The sequence below is a fragment of the Talpa occidentalis genome, unplaced genomic scaffold (genome assembly GCF_014898055.3).
Source record: "Talpa occidentalis isolate TD23 unplaced genomic scaffold, MPIMG_talOcc4v2.1 talOcc4.4, whole genome shotgun sequence".
NCBI classification, from domain to species: Eukaryota; Metazoa; Chordata; class Mammalia; order Eulipotyphla; family Talpidae; genus Talpa; species Talpa occidentalis.
In genome coordinates this window covers 115,949,029-115,961,544 of record NW_023604295.1, presented here as the reverse complement: position 1 = coordinate 115,961,544, position 12,516 = coordinate 115,949,029, and the positions used below count along the sequence as shown (strand labels likewise).

General features: G+C 34.7%; 1 protein-coding gene across 1 annotated transcript in view; it reads right to left on the bottom strand.

Moving 5' to 3' along the window:
* IDO2 (indoleamine 2,3-dioxygenase 2) overlaps positions 1-12,516 on the bottom strand; it is a 48,552-nt gene that overhangs the window by 31,340 nt on the left and 4,696 nt on the right. Inside the window, exon 2 of the mRNA XM_037524687.2 lies at positions 7,490-7,585. Coding sequence (XP_037380584.1) covers positions 7,490-7,585 — 96 coding nt within the window. The remainder of the gene's footprint in view (positions 1-7,489; positions 7,586-12,516) is intronic.

Sequence of the window (12,516 nt, the reverse complement as noted above, 5' to 3'; positions counted from 1 at the left end):
TTTTTCTCATTTATTTGTGTGTCAATGTTTTGTGATTTGATCCCTTCCTGGGATCAAGTGTAGTTTGTGACTTGGCCTTTCATTTTTTTATAACCCATTTTTGATAAAGGAGATTCTATTTTAAGGAAATAAAGTTTATCATAAATACCCCAATTTACCCCAAGGACCATTCAGAAATTGTCCTTTAGTCAGTGTATGTATGTAGTATGTACCATGTGTGGAAACCAGTCCTCCCACTATTGCTGTGCCCCCTGCTGATCCACCTTGGCATCTCTGTTACATATTAAGATTCAATATATACTTGATCTGGCTGTAAGTATTATATTAAGGTTTCTGCTTGTCTCTATCTTCTGGTCTCAATTTCTATATTTTTAGAATGTGTCATAACTGATAAAGAAAATTTTCTTAACTTTCTGCTATTTGTACAACTTCACACAGTTATGTCTTGTTAAAAAAATTATGGACTTTCAGCTTCCTCATGCACACACACTTTGGCCACAAAAATGTGTATATGCACACATGCCTGTACATATTATTTTATTCTTATTTCACACCCACATTGGAAATGATTATTTACAATACTCATATTTCTCTTTTCTGAGTCCTTTATTCTGATTTATATTTTGCTTGTGGAACAATTCATCAGCAATTCAGACAGTGTGTGCAAGTTATACTTTATTTCTTTTTATTTGACTGATAATGTATTTTCTTTTGTCCTCACAGGTGAATAATAAAATCTGAATTTTAAATTCATTTTCCTATCTTAGAATTTTTTTTAGCATTCATCAAAAGGGAACAATAAGCTATATAATTCATCTATAGAATTAAAGTCGAGTTTTACTTATCACTATTCCTGTAGAAGTAAAACAAAACAAAAAATATTATAAAAAGTAATTCATTTTTTAGTTTTAATCTAGCAAACTACCTTTTAAAGTAATCTATATTAAAATATAAAAAAAAGTGTCTCGTCAAAAAAAGAATGTCCAAATGAGAGAGATTTAAACTGAGGCAGCAGTGTGTAAAAACCACGATTGGTTAAACTATATTGGCTTTGTAACATTAAATTCTACTTTATAAACAGAAGGATGGGAAACAAAACAAAGAGTCAGACAAAACCAAACCAAAGACAAGTCCTAGAAATCTGACTGTAAGTTGAGGCCATCAGTGGGAAGAGGGAAGATGTGAGGGGGCGCAATGAACTCTGGAGGAGGGTTTTGGGTACCTTGGTGGTGGGTGTGGTAAGTTACATCTCAAGAGGTGGGAGCCAATACCTCAGAGTCATATACATTATTAAACCAATGTTTCTTCAATTAAAAAAAAAATAAAAAGTAATGCATATACAAGGAGAAGAAAGCTCTCAGTTAATAAAAAGAAAATTAACTCTTCTGTACAGAAAAACTGTCCCTCAGTGCTAGAGTGAGTAGCACCAAGATGGTCCCATTCTGATTACAAAGAATTCTGTGTGTATGTAATTGGTAGTGGCATTAAAGAATGTTATTGCCATTTGTCTTTTGCAAATAAAGACAATATTAAAGAATATTTTACGGACTCATGTGTAGTAAATGTATATATTATATATGTGTGTCACATATATTAACTTTCCCAAGAGAAAAGGATGCTAACAGAAAATTAAACTTTATAAAAAAAATCAATAAAGATGTCTGGATGATGTTACTCACTCTAAATATAAAGTTATATAAGATTTTTTGAAAACTTAATTCTGCTTAGTGAGTATTATGTTTGAACAAATTATAGGTACTTATAAAGGGAGTTTTCTCCCATATTTTGTAAAGTAAATTACAAAACACCCGTATACATGTAGATATCCACACATATAGTCACATATATGCTGCCATATATATCCATCCATATATATACCTGTATACATGTATATGCCCACATGTAATCATATATGCCTGCATATATATATATCTCCATATATACACATGCATATATCTATATGTTATGCTAAACATGACTTCATACTGTGTCTCCCGCTAATTTGTTGCCACGGGTTTAATCTAGTCTTTCTACCTTGTTAATCTATAATTCTCATCTCAGACAGTGAAGTATCATTTATTATCCATCAACTTACCTATTCAAATCAGTATACATGCAAATAGTTTCAGAGTTAATCTGTATCCCATGAAAAATGATGTATCAACTAGAGCCAATTAGAGTACAGTAATTATATACAGTTCCTTTTTATTATTTAGCATTATAGATTATAGTCAAAACATCATGTTCCATGGTAACTTAGGTCAACTCCTTTTGCCCCCCATCTTCTTTCATGAAGTAACATCAGACATCTGTAATATGATTCATTTGTCATAGTCAGCATTCCATCCTGGGATTCCTCCACATTCTGGTATTGAAAAATTGAAATTATTCTTAAAATTGGCAAACAATTCATTCCAAGTGGCATGCATTTTATGGGTTTTAGAAATGCTTAAAATTATGTATCCACCACCACAGTACCACACAGAACCACTATGTATAACACACACACAAAATCTGTCTTTATTAGTCAAACACTCATTTGTTCTACCTTGAAAACCATTGCTATAGAGTTTTCCTTTTTTTTTTTTTTTGAATATCATATGACTAGAACTATACAATCGCTATTATTTTAGGTCTGAAAAATATTCCATTATATGACTATTACACTGTGTTTCAGTCAAATGGGGATGCTATAATAAACTATTCTAAACTTAGTGGTTTATGAACCACAGAAATTTAATTCTTATGAATTGGGTTCTGTGACAAGCTCATATTTAGGCTACAGAGTGTTATCTTTTTTTTATACCCTCACACGGAAGGAAAAGCGGGCCATATAGCAATCTAGGGTCACTTTTGTAAATATATTAATCATATTTTATGAAGGCTGTACCTCATGAGCTAATTCCTTACATGATGGAATTTTATGAGTCAACATGACTGAATCAAACATTATTTCTGGGTGTGTCTCTCAAGCATTTTCTGGGGTGGATTAACTTTTGATAGCCATCGCCAGTGTAGATAATGTCACCCCTATCATGTGGCTATCATTCAATACTTTTAGGACCTGAATAGAACAATAAAAAGTGGAGGAAGGGCGGTAAACTTGCACTCTGCTTGACATGTTTATTAAACGAAAGTAAGAATACCACCAAGTAATTGTTGGAGCTATATAGGATGATTGTTAGGAGGAAGGGATTCCACAGTGCCATGAAGGGGAAAGGTGGAGAGGATTTCAACTCCACATCCCAGGAGGGTGAAATATGGAAGGAAGCAGTATGGATTCCCCCCACTGCCCTCGTTTGCACCCTCAGGAGGAAGCGGATATGTCCACGGGTGAGTTTGGGGTAAGGAATGGAGCCTGATCTACTTCAGTGAGCAGGAACCTGTGCAATGCTTCCTGCAAAGTTGAAAATGAAAACTCTTAACGATAACACAGTCCCAAGAAACAAATGTTGATGATTGCAAAGTACCATGCATGAGAACTTGGACAGAGCCCAGGGACATTCCTCTCCCAGAGCGCTGCTGTTTCAGTTCCTGGAGTCACTTTCCACACCCACCCATTTCTCTTTGTCAGGATAGTGCTTGCACTAGTGCTCCTCTGTAGTGTACTGAGCAAATAAACTTTGATTTTTATTTCTTTATTTTTATATTATTTTTAGATATTTCTTTTCCCCATCACCATCCCTTATGTCTCCTTGACACTTCTCCCCTTGGTCCTAACCTCAGAGCCCTCAGGAAGTGGGAGGTCCATCTTCTCCTGAGCCCAAGCATCTGAACTACTTGTTCTTGAGTCTTCATATTTGTTTGTCTGTCTTTCTGTTTGTCTGTCCAACTGTCTATCTATCTCTCCATCTAGTATCTATATATCATCTGTCATCAATCTATTTATCTATCTACTTATCTACTATCTAGCCTGTTAACATTGTGTTGTGTTTTGTTTTTTTTTTTTCTGGAAAGCTCAGACAGACTAATACACCTCCCAATACCATCACAGAGGGGTTTAAAATCTTAACGTATGAATTTGGGGGGACACAAATATTCCATACATTGTACGAAGTGTAACTATTTCTTGGTTGTTTTCAGTTTGGATGATTATGATTAAAGCTCCTACAAAAATTGCCACAAAAGATTTTCTGTACATATAAATTTTCAGTTTACATGGGCAAATACATAGGAGTATGATTGCTCAGTCATTTGGTCATAAACTTTATATCTAAGTTCGTAAAAATTTGCCAAACTATTTTGCAAAATGACAGTACCGTTTTGCTTTCCTACAAGCAGGATAAGTAAGAGTCTTTTTTGGTGTATATCCTCCCCAGCATTTGATATGGCCAGATATTTTAAAAAATCAGTACTTGAATTAGGGGTTAAATTATATTTTATAAATAAGTGTTATTTTGTTAGCAATCTAGTTTTATCTCTATTGTTTCCTGATTAAAAGTTGCAAAATTTTCTTATTATACTTGATAATTTGAAATTTTGCCAAGATAACTATTTGTATCTATACCCTAATGATTTTTCTGGTAGAAATAACCAATGTACTATGGTGGAAGGTTTTGATTGCTTTTGTAGTGAATGGGATCTGGAAACACATCTGAAGAGGTGTGGACTTATGCCCTTAAATAATATACAGTGTTATAAACTAAACTGTACTACAATTAAAAACTACTACAATTTTTTAAAAAAGAAATACTTAAATCTTTCATAAGATCTTAATTTGTTCTTACATGCATGAAACTTTGCTTTTCTTACACCCACACTAGTCTGTTTGTGGAACATCTGTTTATGGAATTTAGGTCATCTATTTCTTTTTTTCTATCTTTTTTAAATTTTTCTGATAGCTTGCATTTCTTTACCTTATTGCTTTATGCTTCATGAAAACTTTTCAAGGGAGTCTCTAATCACCATTTTTATTATAATCAATGTTTCCCCAAATTAATTGAGTTTGTATGGAGCTTTTTGTTTATTTTACTTATTTTAATAAAGTAAATATACTGAAGAAATTAAATAAAATTATAAAAGTAGTAATCCCTTTTATTTTTTATTGCAGTCCTTTGTCTATGAATATCTGGTCCCCTCCTCTTGCTTTTTGACTTGCTTATTTTCTTCATATCATTTGCTAATTTGGGATGATCTTGTCTTGTTCAGAAATGAAGTCAGTTTGTTAGCGTTAGTATCTAATATAACTTCCTTTCTCATGTTTCCAGAGTATTGCTGAGTTTCCACTTACATAGCTTCCGTGAGCAAGTTGGTGTTTAAAATGTTTTGTGGCACTGGGGTGGAGGGAGAGGAGATGACAAATGACTCTAAGACAGTGAATAAGCTTTTTTGTTGTTTTTCTTAAACTGAGATGCAGATGCTGGGAACTTAAAACAACAGAAATGTATTGTCTCGATATTCTCAGTCTTCCACATTCCTTCTGTTTCCTTCTGGAGGGGCTTCCTCCTGAAAGCAGGGGCCTGAGGGAGGATTCTTTCCATGTTTCTGGTGGTTGCCAAAACTCGGTAAAAGTTAGTGTGTAGATGCATCACTCAAGTCTCTGCCTCTATTTTAACATAGTGTTCTTCCTTATGGTTTTGTGTCTCGGTGTTCAAATTTCCTTTTACTTAGAAGGACACTAGTCTTATTAGATCTACAGTGCACCCTAAGAAAATGCAACTTTAGTTAATTTGATCACATCTGTAAAGACTGTATTTCCAAATAATTTTACACATTCTGAGTAGATGTGATTTCTTGGGAGCTACTATGCAACCCAATAGAAGTGTCAAGGAGTTAATTTCACTGCTATGTTAAGCTGTTTCCCCAATTCTTGTATTTTCAGTGGCAAGTAATTAGACATTATTGGTCTTTTCTCATTGGCATGTGCATATGAGGAGTACCAACTCAAAAAGCCCTTCACCTGTGGAAGTTTAATCCAGTAAAATCTGGTCCAGAGGTCTGTGCAGCTCACAAATTGGACTTTAATCTGCCTTTCTGCAAATTGTCCCAGACTCCCCCTGCTCCTCTGAGATGAGAGGGGAAGACTCTGGGAAATCTTTTTTTTGCTGCTTGGATGCTTTGCATGTGTACTACAGACTCACTTGTGAATGTGAAATAATTTCCTTTATAGGGCACAACATACCTTAAGGTTTTTATTACATTATTGGTATTTTCTCCTGTTTTTCTGCACTTATTGAGGTGTTTTTTGTTTGTTTGTTTGTTTGTTTATATTTGTTAAGTTCAATTTACCAGCTTCATGCAGTAAAGACAGTCCCTTGGATCTCTTACAGGATCTCTTACTCTTGTGCGCTTACTTAGAAGGTAGTCAATATATGTTTTTTATGTCCAAAAAAGGCAGGTTTGTTATTTAAAAGGAGAGTAAAAGACACTTGGACTAATACAAGAAAGCAGAAAAAGCTGCCCCTGCAAGGGACAGGTTTGATGAAAGAGAGGCCTGTGTAGTCACAGGCGGGCAGTCTTGGGAGGAGAGCATTCTCTGCTGCTTACACAGTCACAGATGGGCAGGAGACCTCTATGTATTTTTTAACTGAAGACATTAATTAGGCTTAAGTCAATGAAGAGAATTGTTGAGGCTGGAAAGCCTTACTTTTATCTCTGAAAACCTTCCTTGTATTTCTGAAATCACACAATACCCTATGCTGGGAAAATTAAGATGGAGAAGAGACTACAGGAAAGTATAAATATATATTGAATACTATTTTGTGACAGGAAGTAAGAAAAGCTTCGAAAGTCATCTAGCCCTCTTGCATATTCTATTAGATCATGATTTTTCTCACTTTATACATAGAAAGCAAAATTATAGGAATTGAGTAAGTTTGTCAATTTTATGTAACTACTAAGTGATAAAATCAAGATTCAGACTCAAGTCTTACTGAATCAAGATCTGTTTTCTTCCTATTGTACCTTCTTACTGTTCCTGTGAGGTAATGTCCCTTCTCTGAAAATTATTACCATTACTTGCATTATCTCATGACTCACGAATTATTTCCGCAGAATATATGGCCAACCCTGACTCAATTATTCTATGAGATCCCATGGTAAAGCCAGTGTAACTCACTCAGAGGCTAAGGAGCACTGGCCACATGCCATGGAATGACGTGGAATATGGGCCATGAGAATTTCCGTGTTTGCCCTTCACCAGCTAGATTTTATCCACCAGCTTGCCGACAATTTGCAATCAGTTTGTATTCCTTTTAAGCAAATGCTTGTCATTTTTAATATTTCAGGGATTGTTTTGTGCAAGTTCTGGACATTTTAGGGAAAACTAAGAGTTATATCATGTACAGATCTTTATCCTCCTCAGGAAAAATGAGATAGCTTTGTTGATCAGTTCAATGGCAGTGACTAATGTCCTTGGGTCAATAAACTCACTTTGACCATGCTGAGAAGGGGAAAAAAAGTGGTGTGAGAATGAAAGTATGAAAGCAGGATGTTGAGAAGAGGTTAAGGAGATGATTTTTTTTTTTTTTTTTTTTTAAAAAAGACATACTTCTTTCACTTGAGTTCGAAGCTGGTGTTTCTCAATCAGGTAAGGAAGTTTGCTGGCAATTTCCATCCAAGGATTGTAATGATCTGGAAGTTCTTTCTGCATTCAAAATAAAAATATCTCAGTATTATATACCTCTCAGGGAAGTACCTTCATTGAACAGCTGTAAATATTGATAATCCACTATATAGTAGGCACTGCAGGTACAAAGAGGACTAAAATACAACCCTGTGCTTAAAAAGCACATGTTCTCGTAAGGGAGAAAACAAATGTTGTCAGATATATTCCAACACAGTGTAATATGTTCAATTACTGAGTTGTACATAAACTTAAGCACTTGCAAAAAGAAGGCATGATTAATTCTGTCAAGGGTTGAGGGTAAAGGGAAATATTCATGGAAATATGATGTTGGGACTAGATTTAATGACTGAAAGTGACTTTTCTTGGTGGAAATTTGATGTGAATGTAGCAAAATTGATAGAAATAACTATACTTCTTGGGACTACAAATATTTCAGCATGACTAGAATATAAAGCTTAACCGAAAGGAAGATGGAAAGTGAGACTAGAAAATTAGATCAAATTCACCTTTTACAAAACTTTATTTTTTGTAACGTGGTGACACAGTTCAATTGGAATTTTAGCATGATAATCTTGCTCATGGGTTTTTAATATATAAAGTCAGATTAGAAAACTTTTGAAAAGCTGTTCAAGGACTAAACTTAGTCAATGACAGTGAATTTGGGGGAAAAAAAGCATATTCAAGAAATATTTGGAAAGTAAAAGTGAAATGATGTGATTATTAACTTTTAGAGGGGCAGGTGGGTGTGTGGGGATGGGGAGAGACCAAAGACAAAATGATCCCAAATCTAATTGTAGCTCTATGTGCCCACTCTGGGCCCATGGTTTAGTCAAGTAGAACATAAAGACAGATCTCATTAACCCCGACTTTATCCCAGGAAACTGGAAACTATACTTACTGTTGTAAATAAATTTTAATTGGAACATAGTCACATTCATTTGCTTGCTTAATATCTATAGATGATTTTGCATTACTGAAGCAGAGTTGGGCAATTGCAACAAAAAATATATGCTATACAAAGTTTAAAGTATTTATTGTTTAGCTCTTTTCTAGAAAAAGTTTGCCAACTCCTGCTCTATCTCTATAATCTGGACCCCATTCTCTGTACAATCTGTACAGAGGTACAATCTGTACAACTGAACATTACTATTTCTGAGTTAAGAAGAAGAGGAAATGAGGGTTATTTCCATGTTCCGTGTTTTGTGACTTGCTGAATTAGTGAGAACACAAATTGCAACAAGAATGCAGGTGGAAGTCAAATAGAGAGCATGAAAACAAAGAATCTAGGGTGTGTGTGTGTGTGTGTGTGTGTGTGTGGCCTGCCAAGATATGACAATTTGGATATACAACTTGAAGTGCAGGAGACAATTAATATTAGAACTATATCATTTGGAGGCATATTTAGTGAAAATTCCATTTAGTGGTTAAAACCACAAGATTACAGGTCATTTGGGAATGTTGCAAAGTCAAAGCAGAAGGCCATCTGGTCAGCACTCTGGGATTTACAAGGCAAATAGAGGAACCGAAACCAGCAATACAAATAAAAAATACATTTATTGAGGTTCAATTATTGAGGAGAGAATCACCCTATAAAAGTAAGAATTTTAGAGGATTTCTCAAAAGGACCTTCTCAGATCAAATGCTTTATTAAAAGTTAAAGTAAAATTGCCCCTTCAGATAAAAATACAAAAATTAGTAAGGTATTAATATATGTCAGTCTCAATACATGGCATAGAAATTTAGGTTGGGTCATTTTAGTGTATTGAAGAAGAATAAAGTAGAGACAAAAAAGTAATTTTCCTTTTTAAGAGTACAATAAAACATTTGTAAATGAGAAATTTGTGTTTGAGAAATATCTCCTTTTAAGGATTAGAAAATGAACTTGAACAGTTTGATTTATGGTCTGCTATTGCAAAAAGGAGAGACTGAAGATACAAGAAAGTGAGAAGTAATGAAAAGCAAAATGTTATGGTAGAAGGGAAGGAAGAAAGAAAGAGCCCAGATGGGCATCTCACTTTGAAGCAGGAGAAGGAGAAAGTCTGGAATTGCAGGGAATTAACTTTTCATGAACTAAATTTCTTGGCATATGGTAGTAAAGGCCCAGTGAAATGACTTGAGAGAGCTGGGTGCATAGAGGAGAAAGGAAGATGAGGTATATTATTATATACCTAAAGCATTATGTCTATTATATATTACATATTACATTATAATAATGCAGGAATTTGGAAAGTGTTAAGTTTGGAGAGGTAGAATTGTGTAAGTTACCCCTGAGTCACTTCTTCAAGGTCCTCTGTCTCTCAGAATCTAAGATAAAACTGGGTTCAAGTTCCTAACTAACTCATAACCTGGGAAAATATAACATCCAAACAAAAATCTCTGAAAATTATAGAGTTTATTTAATCCTCTTCTTTCTATCATTGACCATGAATCAATTCAAAACAAACTAGATATCCTTTACTAGCTTTCAGAGAAAATCAAATTATTAAAGTGTGTGCCACTTCTGTTTAATTTAGTACTATTACTCAGCAATCAGAAAAGATAAACACATGCAGTTTACAGCAACATGGATGGAGCTAGAAGGGATCATGCTCAACGAAATAAGTCAGAAAGAAAAAGAAAATACCAGATGGTCTCACTCATAGCAGGAATTTAGAAAACCTAAATAAGAGACCAGGAAAAAGACTAATCAATACAAAGTAAAAATCAAAATCAACAAGCAACTATAAACCAGAGACACATTGGGTGGGAGGGGCAGGGAAAGGAAGGACTAGAGTCAAAATAAGGGGGAGGAGGTGCAATTGTATGGGGAATATAACCAAAATGAAAATGCATACATTGTGCAAAGATGAAAAAAGATGTAAGGATTATATAAAATAAAATATTTAAATAAAAAAAGAAAAAAAAGAAAGCAAACACACACACAGAAGAGTTACCTGACAAACACAGCAAATAAAGAGAATCTGGCTAGGAAAAGAAGTAAAACTACCGCTATTAGTAGATGATATGATATTACACATAGAAAATCCTAAAGATTCCATCAAAAAGATATTAGAAACAATAAATGAATAGAACAAAGTGGCAGGTAACAAAATCAACACACAAAAATCCATAGCCCTTTTATATACAATGAAAAGGAACAAAAGATATTAAGAAAATAATTCCATTTATAATTGTTCCAAAAAAGAACTACATGTCTCAGTCTCAAGTAACAAAGAAGGTAAAAGTCCTACAAAAAGAGAACTCCTAAGATGCCATTAAAAGGCTCAGATAGCAATATCAGGTGATGGAAGGATAACCCCTGCTTATGGATGAGGAGAATCAATGCAATCAAAAGGTCAAAATGGGGCCTCCCCGGTGGCGCAGGGGTTGAGCGCTGGGTTGCGAAGCTGTCCATAGCCTTTGCAGCACAGGTTTGATCACCAGCCACCAGACGAGGGTCCCACAAGGCTCGCAGACCTCTCCTGCCTCCCGCTGCTCCCCTCATCAGTGTACTTGTTCAGTCTGCCTGTTCTGCTCTCCGCTCTGTCCCTGGTGAATTCTCTCACCCTCCCGCGTTTCTGACTGTACCCAGTGCTTGTACAAATGATAAGTAAAATCTTTAAAAAATAAAAATAAAAATAAATGTCAAAATGGCTATCCTGACTAAAATGATGCACAAAAAGAATGCCACACTCTTCAAAATACCAGCAATGTTTTTTAAAGAAATGGAAAAAAAATACTGAAATTTATGTGGAACCATAAAAGCCTCGATTTTAAAAGCAATTCTTAGTAAAAGTGGAGAAATGGAGGTATCACATTACCTACTTCAAACTTGACTATTAAGCAACAGGATTTAAAATATATGGTATCGGCACAAAAATAGATGTATAGACCAATGGAACAGAAGTGAAAGGACACAATGGAGTAAGTCCACACATCTGCTAAAACCTAAACTCTGATAAAGCATCGACAACCATAAAATGGGGGAAAGATAGCCTCTTTAACATATGGTGTTGGGAAAAGTGGAAGCCTGTACATAAAAGAACAAAGTTTCATTGCTAGCTAATACCATACTCAATAAGGAACTGTGAATGGATAACAAATTTATATCTAAGTCCTGCAAGAGTAAAATACATAGAAGTAAACATTGACTTTAAGTCCCAAGATATAAGCAATAAAGATCTATTTGGTGAATCAGCCCCTATGGCGAAGCTGTTAGGCACAAAAATAAATAATTGGGATTGTCTCAAGCTACAAAACTTGCATAAGGTAAAATAAAATATAAGACAATTAAATAGAGAACTTACTGAATGGAAGAAAATATCCACACACTATATAAATAATAAGAGATTAATAGCCAAGTTATATAAATAAACATACAATTCAATGACAACAAAATTTAAAAATGGGCAGCAGATATGAGCAGATATTTTACCAAGAAGGATATCCAGAGGGCCAAAAGACATGAAAAGTGTTCATCATCACTCCTAAAAAGAGAGATGCAGATTAAAACTACAATGAAATACCACTTTATACCTGTTGAGAATGGCACATACTAAAAGGACTTCCAGCAACAAGTATTAGAGAGGATGCAGAGAAAAAGGAACCCTATTACACCATTGGGAATGTGAACTAGTGCAAGCATTGTGGAAAGATACCTGGATTTACCTTAAAAAAAAAAAAAAAGCACTAAAAATGAAAAGAACACACCATGCAGAAATCCCACTTGGGCATATATCCACAGAATGTGAAATAATCAACGCTCCCCCCCACCCCCGCCACCGCCCATGTTCCATAATGTTCTTAGCAGCCTTATTTAAAGAGTAGCCTAAATGTCCATAGACAGATGAGTGAATCCAGGAGATAAGAAAAGATGAAATACAATCGTTGTCAACAAAATGGAGAGAATTTGAGAGAAAAATATGCAGCAAAGTAAATCACAATGATAAGAACAAATATTGGACATATAT